General features: G+C 44.3%; 1 protein-coding gene across 8 annotated transcripts in view; it reads right to left on the reverse strand.

Annotated features, from left to right (window-relative positions):
* Positions 1-20,072, reverse strand: part of vit (vitrin) — a 50,338-nt gene that overhangs the window by 13,570 nt on the left and 16,696 nt on the right. The window contains exons 5-14 of one of the 8 annotated variants that reach the window (XM_078541729.1): positions 17,086-17,219; positions 15,291-15,368; positions 14,380-14,592; positions 12,589-12,627; positions 8,944-9,006; positions 6,832-6,900; positions 5,818-5,880; positions 1,450-1,470; positions 1,081-1,146; positions 239-295 (exon numbers count right to left, since the gene is read on the reverse strand). In XM_078541729.1, the coding sequence (XP_078397855.1) occupies positions 239-295; positions 1,081-1,146; positions 1,450-1,470; positions 5,818-5,880; positions 6,832-6,900; positions 8,944-9,006; positions 12,589-12,627; positions 14,380-14,592; positions 15,291-15,368; positions 17,086-17,219 (803 nt within the window). Of the gene's footprint in view, positions 1-238; positions 296-1,080; positions 1,147-1,419; positions 1,471-5,817; positions 5,881-6,831; positions 6,901-8,943; positions 9,007-12,588; positions 12,628-14,379; positions 14,593-15,290; positions 15,369-17,085; positions 17,220-20,072 lie in introns of all 8 variants that reach the window. The other 7 variants (XM_078541728.1, XM_078541734.1, XM_078541731.1 and 4 more) reach the window with 7 other exon arrangements.

Here is a 20,072-nt window from a genome sequence, read left to right on the forward strand (position 1 = left end):
GACAGAGTGGTACTATTGAGTAGATAGGAATGCATGGCAGCTGGGCAGCCATGCAGTAAGGTGAAAGGGTATTTGCTAGTTCTGTGGAATGCTCCGTCACTCGTGCATTAAGAGCAAGTTTCATTTCATAGGAAAAGCGCAATGTGCTTGTGCTCTGCGTCTGTAGAAAGTGCTGAGGGAGACTCTGACTGGAGCAGAGGCAAGCTACATCTTACCACATGTTCAGAATTAAACTCACCCCTTGTGTCAAAGTCAGACTTCCAAAAATTAATCTCTGTTTCATCTGCATTGTAATCTGGATGTAAAGAAACAAATGTTGAGTTTCAAATCAAGTCTTGTAGGAAAAAGATGAGCTGTGATTATCCACAGACATTGCATTCATGTTCTGTTCCCAGGGAGTGCACAATGTGGTGTACACCCTCATTGCACTAATGACCCCATACTCCAAGGTTTCAGTCTTGGCTGCACGAAAATCTCTGGTGTGGAAGATCTGCCCCAGTCACTGGGGCCATCTAAACTTTGACTCTAAAACTATGGAGAATCAGGAGCGTTATACACTGGAAACTTCAAAAAAGTCCAAATCGAATAAAATCCTTAGTAGATAGAACAACACCCTCTGTCAGTCACTCAATGTAACACCACCCACTCTCACTCAATAGAATAACACCCTCTTGTCAGTCACTCAATAAAATAACACCCACTCTCACTCAAAAGAATAACACCCTCTGTCAGTCACTCAATGTAACACCACCCACTCTCACTCAATAGAATAACACCCTCTGTCAGTCACTCAATGTAACACCACCCACTCTCACTCAATAGAATAACACCCTCTGTCAGTCACTCAATAAAATAACACCCACTCTCACTCAAGAGAATAACACCATACAGATGATGAAGAGCTAACCGACAGCAGTGGCCATTTGGGTTGAATGGTCTTTTCTATGCTGCAGTTTTACTGACTCATTGCTGTTCAAAGGAACTCTCAAACAACTCCTTCTTTATAAATGCTAGGAGAGAGACAACGCTGCCAATTAGCTCATGACCCATTAAGTGTAATGTTGCAATAGTTTTACATACTTTGTGTCTTGACTGAATCTGAGTTGGATCCCCATGGTCTGTATCCTCTCAGCCCAAGTCTTTGACCTTCAATAAAATAATGGGGACATTTATTTATAGATGTAACTTCCAATAATTGCCATATTAAACATGTCAGGGCAAAGTTCCCAAATCCCTGTTCTCAACAGGGAGCCTAACCATTCATTGCACATCACAAGATCACAGGTGTTGCTCCCATGTTTGTCAACCATTAAATTCATGGGAATGCTTCCACTATCTCCTCATTCACACACTCAAAGATCTAGGCTCCCCACTGCAAAATTGGGCTGATGTCAATGACTGAAATATAGAGCCGCTTACCAGGCTCTGAAGAGTCAAACTTCCACAAACCTGGATCCTGGACTCTGTGACCTGCCAAATTAAACACAGCATAGGAATTACTAGTCTAAAACAAACGACAAGGGTTCACCTAGCTCGCCTACTACCATCCTGGTAGTCACACAATACAATGATAATGGAGTTGTTGATTAATCACAGCAATTAATCTCTATCTACGAGTCTATGAGACAGGAGGCAAGGAAAACCCCCAGTGGTGGAGAGCTTTGGAAGTCAGAGATTGAAATCAGACATCATGTCTCAAACTATATAGAATGACAGAATTTCTAACACAGAAACTAACCATTTGGCCCAACTGGTCTATGCCAGTGTTTATGCTCCATAGGAGTCTCTTCCCACCCTATTTCATCACATCTTATCAACATATCCTTCTATTCCTTTCTCCCACCTGTGCTTATCTAGCTTCCCCATAAGTGTTATTTGCACTTTTTGTGGTAGCAAGTTTCACATTCTCCCCTGAATTCCTTATTGAATTTTTTAGTAACCGTCTTGTATTTATGGCCCCTAGTTTTTGTCTCCACCACAAGTGGAAATGTTTTCTCTGTCTCATGAAATTAATTACTCATATACTGTATCCCAAAACAAAAAATAAAATGATGAGATTGAATGAATGAATACTAACTGCTTCTAGAACTCAGTTTCATTTGTGATCCTCACATTTTGATGGACAGGACAATACCATTGTCCTCAGATCTCTCCCCTAGGCAAGTCAGTGGTCAAACTACCACACCAAGTCTATCCTCTGAATTGTGCTCCCTGGGTGTACATATCTGGATGAATTGTCCTCTGGGATTTCAGTGCCCTATTAATGATCAGGCAGGAAATGTCACCAACTGATCAACATGCTGACTATCTCAATTGCCTGCAGAAGGTCACCATGCTTCAACATTGAAACACTCAAATGGTGGCTTAACCTTTGACTTCAATGTCATCTTCTTGCTTTTACATTCAATGTCCTTTTAGGTGTCAGCTATGGGTCAGTGGCTGCACTGTCTCGCTCTCTCTCTTCTCTCCCTCTCACTCTCTGTGTCTCCATCTCTCACTCTCTCACCCCTGAGCCTGAAGGTAGCAGATTCAGTTTTCACTCCTGACACCTGAGCGCACAGTCCAGACTGACACTCCTGTTGTGGTACTGAGGGTGTGTTGCCCTGGGGGAGATATCATCTTTCAGATGAGTCATTAAATTGAGGCTCTGCCATCTATAAAAGATCTCATGATACTTTTTTGTTAAAGAACAGGGGTGCTCCCCCCCAATGTCTATCCCTCAACTGACATCGCTACTCGTTGGATGCAAGTTTCCTGATGTTGGGCCTCCCACGATGCCAGGGACACTATGTTGCCCTTAGAGAAACAGATCATATGGAAGTTAATGGATGGAGACCCAGCTGGGTCATGACCTTTACTGCTTGATCAGCGCCCTTGCTGTGCGAGGCCGGTTACATGGGCTGTATTTGGTGAACCCCTCAATAAACAACCAGTTGGAGCACAGGCAAACATTCTCACTCTAAAGGTTTAGCTGAATGAAACACAAATGCTGTAGAGTTGAAAATCAAGTGTGAGCTGTCTCTAAACCAGACTCCTGGCACCAGCACACCCCAGTCAGAGCTGCTTAGCTTGATTTTCTTTGTGTTGAAAGCAGATTGGCCTTCATGAGGAGGGAGTATTTGGCAAAGTTAGGGGAGAGGGAGCCTGCTTGAGTATTGCCACCAGTGATCAGCAAGCACTGGTAGGGGAGGGGGAGAATGGGGGCGGAGAGGCTATTACAAGGGTGGAGGGGAGGCGGTGGTGGACAGAAAGAGAGAGAGAGAGAGAGAGACCATCCTTAGGGGGTGTGGGGGGTGTGCTTGAACTGGTTCGCAATGGGCTGGAATCTTTTTGGGGAGGGCCAGAACTAGTGGTCTAGCTCTTCTGGCAACATGCAAAAATGATAAAATGAAAGCAAAAGATGCTGGAAAAACTCAGCAGATCAGACAGCATCTTTCATCAGAACGTCAAGGCGGTCTACCTGAAATGTTAACTGTTTCTCCCCACAGATCCTGCCTGACCTGCTGAGTTTTTTCAGCACCTAGTTTGTTTGTGTTTCCCATTTCCAGCACCCGCAGTAATTTGCTTCTGTGATAATGTAAAAATTATGTCTCTGGTCCTCTTTGCAGTTGCACATGCTCTGAAGGTTGCAATCAAGGTCCTTTCATCAGTGTAGCCATCCGATTCCCATATCACAAAATAGCCTTCCACACATTTATAAGAGGTTCCTTATCAACATGTGGTACAGTGCGGGAGATGGAATCATCCAAGCAACAGAAAGATGCAGGAACTGAGGGGTGTTGGTGGGGGCGATGAATGTAAGGTGGTTCTGAATGGATGTATGAAGACAGGCTGAATGGCCTCCCTCATATGCTGACCTTACCATGATATTTTTAAAAACTATTTTAGAATCATAGGGTAATTTTTAACACTATTCCACATCTGCCAGATGATTTCTACACTTGTCTTCAAATCCTTCCAGAACGTCAGTCCTCCCCACCTTCCTCCTCCAGAGTTATTACAGAGCAGATGGAGGCTATCTAGCCCATCGTGTCTGCACTGACTCTCCAAATGAGCAATTCCCTTAGTGCCATTCTCCTGCCTTCTCCCTGTAACCCTGCACATTCTTCCTTTTCAGATAACAGTCTAAGTCCCTTTTGAATGCTTCCATTGAACCTGCCTCCACTACACACACAGGCAGTGCATTCTAGGCCTTAACCACTCGCGGTATGAAAAAGTTCTCGCTCATATCGCTTTTGCTTCTTTTGCCAATTACATTAAATCATTAGATGCTGTATAAATGTAAATTCTGTCTCCCATACTTTGTCAAGTTCATTTTCATCAATACATATTACCTGCCTCAATAACTACAATTGACTTTTTGATCTTAACAGAACAGCATTGCTTACTGGAACATTTTTATGACTGCATGCTAGAGTACAGTCTGTCACCAGCTATGCACATCTGAAAATTGTGGACAGGCCACCCACAAAATGTTGTTCATTTGTTTTGCCAACTTGCAGAGGTTACTTTAGAAATGATTGACTTTGATCCCTTTGGCCTTCATGAAAAATCAACTGCGGCAAATAGGAGTTCTACCAGAATAGAAATGATGATATATTTTTAAATGTTTATGATAGATGTTACTGATCGCTTTAAACTTCTCTTTAAAGAGAGATGAGATAGCATCCACAAACTTGTGTCACTGCATGTTTAGCATCCCTAGGTGAGGCAGAATCCCATGTGCCTAAAAGGTGGATTATGACAAAAGCAAATGCACATGGCTAGCAGGACATTAGCCTTGACATATTAATGTTGTCAAATGCAAAGTAATTTTCTGATCTCACCAGTGACTACATTGTGATAACTAATTGTACAGATCAATTATCTGCATTGTTATCAGTTTATTGAATCCGTGGGCAACTGTTTGGCTGGAGAGAGCTTTGGGAGGGGTGTCACATTACGTAATGTTTTTAGGAAGCTGATTTTATGTTAGGATTGGAGAATAGACGAGTCTTTCTTTCCTCACAATAATACTGTACACAAATAGCACATTGAAAAAATTGTTGCCAAACATTTATTTAGAAAGGCGACCGCTTTCAAAAACAACTCCACTTCGTCTTTTGGTTACTCTTGATCTCCTATTCAGGCACTGTGCTCTTGGCTTATTTTGCTTCCCTATTATGTTCCTTTAAAGTGGCCTTTAAAGCACTCCAGTACTCTTTGCATAACTTCAAAGTATAAGCCCTACAATCCTCCAAGATCTCTGTGTTCCTCCCATTCTGGCCTCTTGTGTTACTACAGGTTTAATTACTCGAGCATCGGTGGCCATGCCTTCAGCTGTCTAGGCCCTAAACTCTCGCTCCCTGAACCTCTCCAGCACTCCACTGTTCTTTCCTCCTTTAAGATGAGACCTCCCATTTTGGCCAAGCTTTTGGTCGCCTGTCCTAATATCTCCTTATGTGACTCAGTGTCAGGTTCTGCCTCATAATGCTCCTGTGAAGCTCACTGGGCCATTTTATTATGTTAAAGCCCTGAAGTTGCTGTTGATTGACAGAGTTCCACAAAACTCACAAATTCACCCACTTCTGCCCACCTCGTGCTCACCCGAGTTGGAAGCTCTGAGGTAGTGGGGAATCCTGTGGCAGCATTTCAGTCAGCACTTCACCCTGGGCTGGATTTTCCTGCACTGAGCCCTTTCTTCACCGTTCAGAAATTGGGGTGAAGATAGTCAAGAAAAGAGAGCAAGTTATGCAGTGTGGCCTACTGGCCTTGCTCCTGTTCCAAGCTCTCTTTAATAAGCATGTGCGGAAGAAAGAAAAGACCAAATGTACTTACTGCTCTCCCCAAGGCTGAGGACCCATTTCTCGTAGTCTGATAGTCCAGGCTTAGAGCTGTAACCTAGGGAGCAGAAACTCACTTTAAATGTAGCAGTGATTGCACAAAGCCTCTGACAAGATCATCTCCAACCCGTGTTGGAGTGTAAAGCTGCTCTGCCCATTCAATACACCCACCCTTTCATAGGTCCCTGGGTCTGACGCAGATCGGAGATGCCACCCCAAACCCCACACACCCGGAAAACCACACACGCCTGCATTTAATGGCCATCCCTTAGATCCAGGAGTAGAACACTGCCTGATATTTGGGCGACGCTGCAAATCAAGAGCAGGTCCCACTAGGAGTTATGTAAAAACAACTCTCACTCCAAAATGTACACATTTACTGGAATAGTACCGGATATGAGGGGCTTCAGTAATGTGGAGGGACTGGAGAAGCTGGGACTGTCTTCCTCAGAGCAGAGAAGGCCAAGGGTAGATGTAATAGAGGTGCTCAAAATCATGAGGGGCTTTCATAGAGTAAATAAGGAGAAACTGCTTTCACTGGCAGGAGAGTAGGTAATCAGGAGACACAGACATAAGGTAATTGGTAAAAGAACTAGAAGGGAGATGAGGAGAAATGATTTTACACAGCGAGTTGTTATGAGCTGAAATGCATAACCTCGAAGGGCAATGGAAGCTAATTCAGTAATAACTTTCAAAAAGGATTGGATAAATACTTGAAGGAGACATATTAGCAGAGCGATGGGGAAACAGTAGGAGCGTGGGACTAATTGGATAACTCTACCAAAGGGCCAGTACAGTCATGATGGGCTGAATGGTCTCCTTCTGTGATGTAAATCTCTGATTTAGAGGCTGAAATTTGGTGAGATTTCACATGGCTCTGTGCCACATCTCTGGCCGAGACCTGGCAGAACCAACAGGAATTCCAGCCTCTCTTACTGCTCCGATTGTTGGTGGGTGAGGGTACGGCAATTCACATGGTTTTGTTCCCTTGGCTGCATGAATCCCTGACCTGGGGTGTCGTAGGTCTCCACGTCAGTCCAGGTGTATGCAGGGTTAGTCGCGAGCTCACCGTTAGCTGCTGCAGATACAGAAAAGCATCAATGGTTTAAACTTCATCCCACTGGCATCATCCAGGTTAGAATATGAATTAAAAAACATTCTCACCCCACTGCCACCCCACAATCAAATAAAACACAAATTTGTAGTTTTAGATATAATATTTCCATAGTCCAGGCATAATGAAGCAAATCACAGCCTGCTAAACTGAAATGAAACCATTTGATTTTTCTCTTTCACACACACTCATACACATTAGCCCTGGGTCTCTTGTCACAATTCCTTTGAGGACCATTAATATTTAAACAGAAATTTGAATACCTAGTGATTAACTGAAAGCATTTGCTACAAGATTTCACTTTAAAACAAAAACAACCTTTATTGTATATATAATAAAAATAAAGAAAGCAAGCATTGTGGATTTAACACAATAGTTTGTAACTACATAGGCTAGAATTCAGTTTTACTTTTATTTCGCCCCCCACCACCTTACCTTCCCCACCCCAAGAGCTCCTTATCTTATGAAATCTTGAATGTTCATTCACTTTTCCTGAGATCAACACAAAGATATGCCACAGCACCCTGGAATTCACTTTAATTCCTCCTCAGTTTTTCAGCTATTTTCCAAGGTTTTGAAATTTCATGGAGATCCTTCCATTAGCTTTTGGCTAAGCAATCCTCCAACTTCTCTTCAAAACCTCATGACAGTGGACTTCTCAGCTCAAACTTAGGCTTCACTGCATTCTCCAAGCTAACTGCTGGTTTTCACTATTTGGGTTATTGTAGGTTTCTTCCTCTAGCTCCAAGCTAGGCAAATCTTCTAGCCTCTTTCCTCTCACAAACTCTTGTCTCCAAACTGAGCATGAGCTTCCACCCGCATTCCACGAGACGAACAATAAAGTCGGTATTTTCTCTGCTTAAACTGCAGTCCTAGCATTTATCTCCCCCGACTTAGTGAGCTGCAGCCTACACCAGACCAAAACCGCAACTGCTTTCTGTGAGAAACACCTACATATAAACATAGGTTAGTTTTCAAATGTAATTAACCCAAGCTTGTTTGATTTGCATTTACTTCAGGGGTTGTATATCAGTTTCTCAATCAGATATTTCCATTTACCCTACATTTAACACTTTAATTCCTAAAACTAAAAGCTATATTCTAAAACATATGAATTACTAACTAGATATTTGCAACAGTCTGGATGACAAAACCACTGCACAACTATACCCAAATACGCAGGCTCCATTATATCACAAGAATTAACAATGATTCAAAGCATGAAAATATTTTCAAAACCGGTTATTTTCTTAGTAATAATGATCTAAGATTTATTTGCTACAACCTCACAACGACTGAGCGGGCCTGCAACCAGTTAAACAATTTTTGGAGGAAGAATGATGACAGTGTGGAAGGTTTAAGAAAAAAAGAGAGACTTGCATTTCTGTAGTGCCTTTCCTAACCTCGGAACATCCCAAAGCTCTTTACAACCAATGAGGTTGTTAAGTGCAGTCACTTTTGTAATGTTGGAAACGCAGGTAATTTTGATAAGCACATGATTGGGCTCAACTATGACGGCCTTCATGGTTGAATGGCTTGTCTGGCTTCACTGAGTGATGGCCTCTTGCGGCTATCTGAGGCCTTTGGAACAGAAAGAGGAGAGTGCAGTCAGCAAAGAAGAGTGGAGAATATGCACCAGTGGCTTACTCAACCACCTGGTTTACTGGAGGAATCAGCCAATCAGATCTTGGCCATGCCCTGTCTGGTAAAACCTGGAGGTGAAAGTGTCACATCCCATGAGTGTCTGTTAATAGATCAGAGCAGCCACGGCCCAGGCTTCCCAGTAACTACTCAATAACATAAGTCACTCGAGTTTAATGGGGCAATTGTGCTGTAATCAAAAAGGAAGGGAGAGTGGAACAAAGTGAGAGAAAGAAAGAGGGAATGCAAGATTTAAAAAAAGGAAAGAAAAATGAGAGAGAGCAATAAAAGAGGAAAAAAGACCTCTGGAGTAGCAGAAGCAAGAAGTTGTCCAGCGTGTTGTTAAAGAGTGTGGGCCGAACATACCGAGACTAGTGCCCAAACTGCCCGTCCTGTGCAGCGCGATGGCTGGCTCCTGGCGGCGGACTCCTGGTGGTGACAAAAGCAGGGGTTAGCATCACACACTGCGATCCTGTGGAAACTGGCAAGTTGGATAAAGGAAGAACGGAGGTTCAGCAGGAATGAGTGAACCAGGTACCTGCGTGTGGCGGAGGATAGTTCCTGTTGGTGAACTCAGACGCGGCTGACTCTTGGAATGCGGGAAAGGAAAATGTCGCTCTGTCAGTCGGGATTTTTACTGCAACATTGAAACATAGAAACTAGAAGCAGGAGCAGGCGATTTGACACTTCGAGCCTGCTCTGCCATTCAATACGATCATGGCTTATCCTCTAACTCAACACCATATTCCCGCTCTCTCCCCATACCCCTTGATGTCCCTAATATCCAAAAACTTATCAATTTCTTTCTTGAATATACTCAGTGACCCAGCCTCCACAGCCTCTGTGGTAGAGAATTCCACAGGTTGACCACCCTCTGAGTGAAGAAGTTTTTCCTCATCTCAGTCCCAAATGGCCTGACCTGTATCCTGAGACTGTGGCCCCTGGTTCTAGACTCCCCAACCAAGGAAAACATCCCCCCTGACTCTAGTCTGTCTAGCCCTGTTAGAATTTTATACGTTTCAATCAGATCCCCTCTCATTCTTCTAATCTCTGGTGAATACAGGCCCAGTCGAACCAATCTCTCCTCATACAAGAGTCCTGCCATCCCCGGTATCAGCCTAGTGAACCTTCACTGCACTCCCTCGATGGCAAGTGTATTCTTTCTTAGGTAGGGAGACCAAAATTGCACGCAGTATTCCAGGTGTGGTCTCACCGAGGCCCTGTATAACTGGAGTAAGACATCCCTACTTCTGAACTCGAATCCTCTTGCAATAAAGGTCAACATAGCATTTGCCTTCCTAATTGCTTGCTGCACCTGCCTATTTACTTTCATTGACTGGTGTACAAGGACACCTAGATCCCTTTGTACATCCACATTTCTGAATTTATTGCCATTTAAATAATATTTTGCCTTTCTGTTTTTCACACCGAAGCGTTTAACTTCACCTTTATCCACGTTATACTGCATCTGCCATGTGTTTGCCCACACACTCAACTTGTCTAAATCGCCCTGAAGCCTCCTTGCATCCTCCTCAAAACTCACAGCCCCGCCTAGTTTTGTGTCATCAGCAAACTTGGAAATATTGCATTTGGTTCTCTCATCCAAGTCATTTATATATATCATGAATAGATGGGGCCCAACACTAGTCACCTCCTGCCACCCAGAAAAAGACAATTTATTCCCACTCTCTGTTTCCGGTCTGTCAACCAATTCTCAATCCATGCCAGTATATTACCCCTGATCCCATATGCTTTAATTTTGCCCACTAGCCTCTTATACTAGACCTCATCAAAAGCCTTCTTGAAATCCAAATAAACCACATCCACTTGTTCTCCCTTATCTATTCTACTAGTTACATCCTCAAAAAAACTCCAGTAGATTAGTTAAGCATGATTTCCCTTTCATAAACCCATGCTGACTTTGTCTAATCCCATTAATGCTTTCCAAGTGTTCTGTTACCACGTCTTTTATAATAGACGCTAGCATTTTCCCCACTGTGGATGTTTGGCTAACTGGTCTGTAATTCTATTTTTATTCTCCCTCCTTTTTTAAATAGTGGGGCTACATTTGCCACCCTCCAATCTGTAGGAACTGCTCCAGAGTCTATAGAATTTTGGAAGATGACCACCAATGCATCCAATATTTCCAGGGCCACTTCCTTTAGTGCTCTGGGATGTAGATTATCAGACCCTGGAATTTTTCAGCCCTTAACCCCATTAATTTCTCTAGCACCATTTATTTACTAATACTGATTTTCTTCAATTGCTCCCTCTCACTAGACCCTTGGTTCCCTAACATTTCTGGGAAATTATTTGTGTCCTCTTTTGTAAAGACAGAACCAAAATATGTGTTCACTCCTTCTGCCATTTCTTTGTTCCCCATTATAATTTCCCCCGTTTCTGACTGTAAGGGACCTACATTTGTCTTTGCTAATTTTTTTCTCTTCACATATTTATAGAAGTTTTTACAGTCAGTTTTTATGTTCCTTGCAAGTTCACTCTCATACTCCATTTTCCCCTTCTTGATCAATCTTTTTGTCCACTTTTGCTGAATTCTAAACTGTTCCCAATCCTCAGGTTTGCTGCTTTTTCTGGCAATTTTATATGTCTCCTCTTTGGATTTAATGCTATTCCTAAAACAGGAAAGGTGGCTCAACCATGGCTTACGAAAGAAATTAGGCATATGGGACGCTTGCCTTTATCAATCGAGGCATAGATTACAAAAGTAGGGAGGTCATGTTGGAGTTGTATAGAACCTTGGTGAGACCACAGCTGGAGTACTGTGTGCAGTTCTAGTCGCCACATTATAGGAAGGATGTGATTGCACTGGAGGGGGTGCAGAGGAGATTCACCAGGATGTTGCCTGGGATGAAACATTTAAGTTATGAAGAGAGGTTGGATAGACTTGGGTTGTTTTCGTTGGAGCAGAGAAGACTGAGGGGCTACCAGATCGAGGTGTATAAGATTATGAGGGGCATGGACAGGGTGGATAGGGAGCAGCTGTTCCCCTTAGTTGAAGGGTCAGTCACAAGGGGACATAAATTCAAGTTGAGGGGCAGGAGGTTTAGGGGGGATGTGAGGAAAAACCTTTTTACCCAGAGGGTGGTGACGGTCTGGGATGCGCTGCCTGGGAGGGTGGTGGAGGCGAGTTGCCTCACATCCTTTAAAAAGTACCTGGATGAGCACTTGGCACATCATAACATTCAAGGCTATGGGCCAAGTGCTGGTAAATGGGATTAGGTAGGTAGGTCAGGTGTTTCTCACATGTTGGTGCAGACTCGATGGGCCGAAGGGCCTTTTCTGCACTGTGTGATTCTGTGATTCTGTGAATGCTCTACGCATTAAGATACAATGCCTTTAGACTTGTCTTTTTAACCTTGTTAGTCATCTTAGCTTTATTTTGCACTATGACCCTATTTGTTTATCTGAATCCCTCCCCCTCACACCATTTCTTCAGCCACGTATTCATCTGATATATCCTGTTATTTCTATTCTCACTAGCACGTGGCACTGGTAGTAATCCTGGGGTTATTACCTTTGAGGTCCTACTTTCTAATTTACATCCTAACTCCCTATATTCAGCTTGTAGGGCCTCATCCCTTTTTTTACCCATGTCTTTGGTACCAATATGTACCACGGACACTGGCTACTCACCCTCCCCCTTTAGAATGCCTTGCAGTCTCTCTGAGACATCCTTGACCCTGGCACCAGAGAGGCAACATACCACCCTGGAGTCTCTTTTGTGGCCTGTCTGTTCCCCTTACTATTGAATCCCCTATCACTAGAACCCTGCCATTCTTCTCCCTCCCCTCTTGTGCAGCAGAGCCACCCGTGGTGCCATGGACTTGGCTCCTGCTGCTTTCCCTTGAGAAGTCATCTCCCCCAACGGTATCCACAACGGTATATCTGTTAGAGAGGGGGACGGCCACAGGGGACTCCTGCACTACCCAACACAAACTGAAAGCAACACAGGTAAAAATAGATTGCCTTGGCAATTTGATAGCTGCCTACCTGATTGCTGCTCTCTGCCACGTGGAGGGAGGAAGTGACCTGGAATTGACAGAATTCATTAAAAGCCAGTAATGGTGGCAGATCATTGACAAATGAAGTGGAACACATAAATGTGAGGCAGTACATATAGGAAGAATAGGAAGGTCTTTTTGGAAGGTGCGAGTCTAGATGGGGTAGAAGAATAAAGGGATCTCAGAGTATAAATACACCAGTCAATAAAACCTGTGCCACAGGTTAGCAAGGCCAGAAAAAGAAACAAACCAAGCACTAGGCTTCATTTCTAGAGGAATAGAATTGAAAAGTTGCGAAGTTTATTCTAAACCTGTATTGAAGCTTGTTTAGACCACACTTTGAGAACTGAGGACAGCTCTGGTCACCATTTTATAAAAAGGGTATAGAAGCACTGGAGAGGGTGCAGAGGAGATTTACACGGATGATACCAGAAATGAGTGGGTGTACACATCAGGAAAGGATTGACAGGCTGGGTCTCTTTATTGAAAAGAGAAGGCTGAGGGGATAGGTAGTGGATGAAGCAAATAATGTAGATGCATTGAAGGGGAAACTAGGCCAACATATGAAGGAAAAGAGAAGAGGGTTACGATGTTAGATTTAGATGAGAAAAGATGGGAGGAGGCTAGAGTGTGCCTCATGTGGAGCATAAACACTAATGTGGACTGGTCAGGCTGAATAGCCTGTTTCTGTGAACTATACCCTATGTAATACCATTTAGAGTACTGCACTCAGTGTGGACACTGCACCTCAGGAAGGACATAATGGCCCTGGAGAGGTTCAGAGCAGATTCACCAGAATGACACCAGAACTAAAAGGGTTATATTATGAGGACAGGTTGTGTAAACTAGGCTTGTATTCCTTTGAGTATAGAAGATTAAGGAGTGATCTAAATGAGGCGTTTACGATGATTAAAGGAGTTAATAAGATAAATAGAAAGAATCTGGAACAAGGGGGCCTATCCTTAAATTATAAATGCAGGATCCTGTCAGACATCAAGGTGCTGGAGGCCACATGGGTGAGAGGAAATGTGGCAGCCTTCTTGTACACAGCAAACTCCCACAAGCAGCAATGTGATACTAGCCAGATATTCCTAACCAATATTACAAAAACAGTTTAAATATTCGGTAAGACTCCAATACAAATAGCAGCAGCCTCTTCTAAACAGTGGCCACAGGATCTTTTACATCCACCTTACAGGGCAGATGGAGCCTCAGTTTATTATCTCGTCTGAAAGATAACATACCTGACAGTGCAGCACTCCCTCAGTACTGCACTGGAATGTCAGCCTGGATTTTGTGACCAAGTCCCTGGAGTGGGGATTGAACCCACAACCTTCTGACTCAGAGGGGAGAGCGGTACCGATTCTACTGTTGAATAATTTAAAAGTGAAAATCAGGCTGATGCCTTTGGTACTACTTGTGGCTATTATTAGGCTGGATGGTTTCAGAGGTGGACAATACAATCTTTAACCTGTGACCCAGGGAAGGAGGTCGAATCGGACCCACTACAAAATGAATGTGAAGCAGAGCACCCTGAGATCTACAACTTCCTAACCCTTGCTCTGACCCTTGACCTTGCTGCAAGAGGAAATGGCAAGGATTGTGCACAGAATAACTGATCACCTTCCAATAGCAAAACTCCTCCAGGCCACCAATAGGGCCCAGACATTGGACCGACAAACTGTAGCTCTTAACCAACTTTGCTTCAAGAGCTCCACCCACATTCTGAACCAGTGACCGGTTTCCTGAACCATTCCCCCAGTTCCCCAGTGCCACTAACCTGCATCCCTCACTTCAAACAGGAACGGCCGAGAGGAGGCAGGCTGCCCTGAGCTGCTGGCCGGTGCGATGGTCCTTGGCTCAGGAGGTTTGGTGGTGGCTTCAAGTATAACTTGCTGAGGTGTTCCAGCCTGCCGTGTGGTAGTGCTGCTGGTTGGTTCAGGGGTTGTGGCTGTGGTAATGGGAGCTGGTGCACCGGTGGTCTTCAACTTCCCTGTGTAAAATGCCCCATTATCCAGAAAAGAAACAGATTCATATTGTGTTCTTCTTCCAAAGTCAGATATAATCAAAAAGCCCTTTGCCCCTCATGGCCTTGTTTAAATGTTCCCCCTTCTCTCCTTCACATGGCCTTGTTTAAATGTTCCCCCTTCTCTCCTTCACATGGCCTTGTTTAAATATTTCCCTCAATGCCCACACACTGGCATTTCCAACGAGAATCTTTCAGCAGAATGGGAGGCCACTCGGCCCATTGTGCCTGCACCAGATCATGGGGCGACAATCAGAAGTGGGAAACATGGATGCTATTTCCTCCCTTTCTATGCACAGGGGGACACTGAGGGAATCCTCCCCACCCATACCCCACACTCACACAGCTGGCATTCAGCTAACTCAGCACAGACCGGGTCTGACTCTGAGATCTGAGCTCTAACCCTAATAACTGCATCCATGGATACTTTAGTGATTTTTGTGGCAATGTGTTACATCTGTGTTTAATCCATTAGGGAAATAGTAACTATGGCTGATCTCTTTTGCTCAGCACCATATTGGGGTGGTGCATCACCAGCATTGGGACACCTCCCTTAGTGAGGCCATGTTAATGAAGTGTGTAGGAGAATGTTTAACTGGCACAATGCATGGTATGGAGCTTGTTGTTCATACCCCAGACCATCAGTTCCAAGCCAAAATACTTACCGGTCCTGATTCTCGAGGATCTTGAAGGCAGAAATTCAAGGATTGATGGATATGTCACTCCTTTCTGTTGTTTGGGCACTAGAGGAACAGGCAGAAGGAACGTTTGGTTAACAGCTGCTCATAAGATCTGATATAATAGGGAGTACAGAGTGGTACATTGAGAGCAGCTCAAGTTGAGTCTGTTGTGGCTCAGTGGGTGGCATTTAGCTCTGAGTCTAGAAGCTTGACTGTTCAAGCCATTCCAGAAAATTGAGCACAAAAATCAAAAGCTGCTGCTCCAGTGCAGTACTGAGGGAGTGCTACACTGTCAAAGGTACTGGCTCTCAGATGAGACATTAAAGTGAAGGGGCATTTTTTGAAGAAGAGTACAAGGGAGTTCTCCCTGGTGTCCTGGCCTATATTTATCCCTCAACCGACATCATTAAGACAAATGATCAGGTCATTATCACATTGCAGCTTGTGGGAGCTTGCTGTACACAAATTGGCTGCTGCATTCGCCACGTTACAAGTGAGTACGGTTCCAAAAAAGTACTTCATTGGCTGTAAAGTGCTTTTGGATATCCTGAGGATATGACATTAATATATAAATGCAAGTCTCTCTTTACAAGACTGACCTCACACAACAGAAATTCAGGTGTGAATTGTATGGTCTATGATTCCTAGACAAGGTGCCCCACCATCACCATAGATAACTTTAACTTCAACATCACAACACAGTTTTCTGTTACCCTAGAAACAAGAAGCTTCATCAAATCCTCAGAGGTTTCAGAGGGTTTTACGAGTGATGGATTACATTTGAAGTGAAACGCAGTAGCCTATTTGCACACAGCAAGCTCCCACACCTGGTAAACGAGGTGAATCTGTTTTGGTATTTGATTAGGGGATAAATATTGGCCAGGACACTAGGCCTGGAAGAAATCTTCTTCATTTGATCCCATGGGACGTTTTACATCCACCTGAGAGGGCAGAAGGGGCCTCAGTTTAACGTCTCATTGGAAAGGCAAAACCTGCGACAGTTATTTTGATTTTGACAGAGATAGCTAACCGTATTCACAGTTACACAAGGTAAAGCAGGATTATTTGTCAGGTTACCAACCCTCCCAATTTTTCCAGCAGTCTCCAGGAATTAAAAAGGTTAATTCCTTGGATACTATCATGAGCAAAAAATCCGGCAGACAAATCATTTTCTTTGAAGACTTCCTTTTTTTAGTTATTAAAAGGTAATAGAAATGGACAAAAGACTGTTCCACCAGGCAGGATGGAGGCAAGAGGTCATGTGAAGTAACCTCCAGGAATACATCCAACCAGAGTTGGAACGCCCGATTATTTAATTGAGTAGGGGTGGTTAGTTTGATTACAAACTAGTTATGGTGCACAAAGTGCTCATTAGGATCAACTCAATTCTGGCAGGAAATGTTTTTGAGAAGGGTAAAAGTTAATCTTAGAGGGAGCTCCTCAGCTAAGTGTATATAAGGGAGATGGGTCCAGGTGGGGAGCCTCACCCACTCGGACTGTCAGTCAGGGAACCAGGATCTGATCCTTGCATTTCCTTCTCATTGATCGTAATGACTGGACAATTAGGAACTCGATTTAACCTCTGCGTCTGACTCTTTGAACTGCTCTCCCACTGAGTGAAGCTTTACAACAGGAGCTTCTTGGCTGGAACAACTTACCATATACTTTGCTCTTAATTCTTGTCGCCATACAGCCAAATGTCAAAATCAAGGGTAAATTGGAACAAACACGCCCTTCTATCTGAGCTTGCTGATTAAATGTGAAGCTTGGAAATGATTACCTGACACTACGAAAGACTCTCTCCACCTGGGGAGCGACAGGGATCGAACACCATAGGATAACGTCCCTTTGTAACTGGAGCTGCTGGACACCTTCCGCACATGAATCTTTCCTCCACTGTTATCGATGACACCACTACAACAGACAATGGGCCAGTTAATATCTCCCTGCTCCATTTAAAATCCTCATGCTCATTCTCAAACCCATCCCCATCTCTGTAACCTCCTCCAGCCCTACAACCCTCAGATTTCTGTATTTCCCTACACAGCCGTATTCCGGACTTCTGTCACTTCATAGCCCCTATAATATAGTAAAATGCCCCGAGGCACTTCACAAGAGCATTATCAGACTAAATTTGACACTGAACCACACAAGGAGATATTAAAGTCAATGACCAAAAGCTAGGTTAAAGCGTTAGGCTTTAGGGAGTGTCTCAAAGGAGAGAGAAGTAGAGAGGTTTAGGGAGGAAATTCCAGAGGCCTAGGATCGGAAGACACGGTTCCCAAAGGTGAAGCAATTAAAATTGGGGAAGTGCAAGGGGCCAGAATTAGAGGAATGCAGAAATTTCAGGGGAGGTGATGGTGGTGCAGTGGTATTGTCACTGGACTAGTAATCCAGAGATTGAGGGTAATGCTCCAGAGACCCAGGTTCAAATCCCACCATGTTGAAAATTGAATTCAATAAAATAAGAGTCCAATGATGACCATTGCCCTCTGGTTCATTAATGCCCTTTAGGGAAGGGAAATCTGCCATCCTTACCTGGTCTGGCCTACATGTGACTCCAGACCTACAGCAACATGGTCAACTCTTAAATGCCCTCTGAAAGCAAGTCACTCATTTGTTTCAAACTGCTACAAAGTCAATAAAAAGGAATGAAACCGGATGGACCACCCGGCATCAACCTAGGCACTGGAGAGGGCAACAGCAAACTCAGCTCTGTCGGCCCTGCAAAGTCCCCCTTATTAACATCTGGGGGCTTGTGCCAAAATTGGGAGAGCTGTATCACAGACTAGTCAAACAACAGCCTGAAATAGTCATCCTCACAGAATCATACCTTACAGATCATGTCTCATGCACCACCATCAACATTCATGTGGCAGCTCAGTGGGATACAGTCGGGAGGGAGTTGCCTGGGGAGTCCTCAACATTGACTCCAGACCCCATGAAGTTTCATAGCACCAGGTCAAAGATAGGAAAGGAAATTTCCTGCTGATTATCATGTACTCCTTCATGTTGAACACCACTTGGAGAAAGCACTGAGGGTGGCAAGGGTGCAGAATGTACTCTGGGTGGGGGACTTAAATGTCCATCACCAAGAGTTGCTCAGTAGCACCACTACTGACCGAGCTGGCTGAGTCCTAAAGGACACAGCTGCTAGACGGGGTCTGCGGCAGGTGGTGAGGGAACCAACAAGAAAGAAAAACATACTTGACCTTATCCTCACCAACCTGCCTGCCGCAGATGCATCTGTCCATGACAGTGTCGATAGGAGTGACCACCGCACAGTCATTGTGGAGATAAAGTCTCTCCTTCACATTGAGGATACCCTCCATCGTGTTGTGTGGCACTACCACTATGCTAACTGGGATAGATTTTGAACAGATCCAGACTGGGCATCCATGAGGCGCTGTGGGTCATCGACAACAGCAGAATTGTACTCAACCACATTCTGTAAGCTCATGGCCCGGCATATCCCCCAGATTTCCCTTCCCTAAAGGGCATTAGTGAACCAGAGGGCAATGGTCATCGTTGGACTCTTATTTTATTGAATTCAAACTTCACCATGGTGGGATTTGAACCTGGGTCTCTGGAGCATTACCATTATGCCAGGGGATCAACCCTGGCTCAATGAAAAGTGCTCCAGGCATGCCAGGAGCAGCACCAGGTGCCAACCTGGTGAAGCTACAACACAGGACAATATGTGTGCCAAACAGCATAAGCAACAAGCATTAGACAGAGCTAAATGATTCCACAACCAACGGATCAGATCTAAGCTCTGTAGCCCTGCCATATACAGTCGTGAATAGTGGTGGACAATTAAACAACTCACTGGAGGAGGAGGCTCCACAAATAACCCCATCCTCAATGACTGGGGAGCCCAGCACATCAGTGCAAAAGTTAAGGCTGAAGCATTTGCAACAATCTCCAGCCAAAAGTGCCGAGTGGATGATCCATCTCTGACTCCTCCTGAGGTCCCCAGCATCACAGATGCCAGTTTTCAGCCAATTCGATTCACTCCACGTGCTATCAAGAAACAGCTGAAGGCACTGGATACTGCAAAGGCTATGGGCCCTGACAATATTCTGGCAATAGTACTGAAGACTTATGCTCCAGGTCTAGCTGCGCCCCTAACCAAGCTGTTCCAGTACAGTTACAACACTGGCATCTACCTGGCTATGTGGAAAATTGCCCAGGTATGTCCTGTACACAAAAAGCAGGATAAATTCAAACCAGCCAATTACCGCCCCATCAGTCTACTCTCCATCATCAATGAAGTGATGGAAGGGATCATCAACAGTGCTATCAAGCAGCACTTGCTTAGCAATAACCTTCTCACGGATGCCCAGTTTGGGTTCCGCCAGGGCTCCTGACCTCATTACAACCTCCAGAGGTGAGGTGAGAGTGACTGCCCTTGACATCAAGGCTGCATTTGACCAAGTGTGGCATCAAGGAGCTCTAGCAAAACTGGGGTCAGTGGGAATCAGGGGGAATAATCGCCGTTGGTTGGAGTCATACCTAGCACAAAGGAGGATGGTTGTGGTTGTTGGAAGTCAATCATCTCAGTTCCAGGACATCACTGCAGGAGTTCCTCAGGGTAGTGTCCTAGACCCAACCATCTTCAGCCATTTCATCAATGACCTTCCTTCCATCATAAGGTCAGAAGTGGGGTGTTTGTTGATGATTGCTCAATGTTCAGCACCATTCGTGACTCCTCAGACACTGAAACAGTCCATGCCCAAATACAGCAAGACCTGAACAATATCCAGG

The sequence above is a fragment of the Cetorhinus maximus genome, chromosome 5 (assembly GCF_964194155.1).
Source record: "Cetorhinus maximus chromosome 5, sCetMax3.hap1.1, whole genome shotgun sequence".
NCBI classification, from domain to species: domain Eukaryota; kingdom Metazoa; phylum Chordata; class Chondrichthyes; order Lamniformes; family Cetorhinidae; genus Cetorhinus; species Cetorhinus maximus.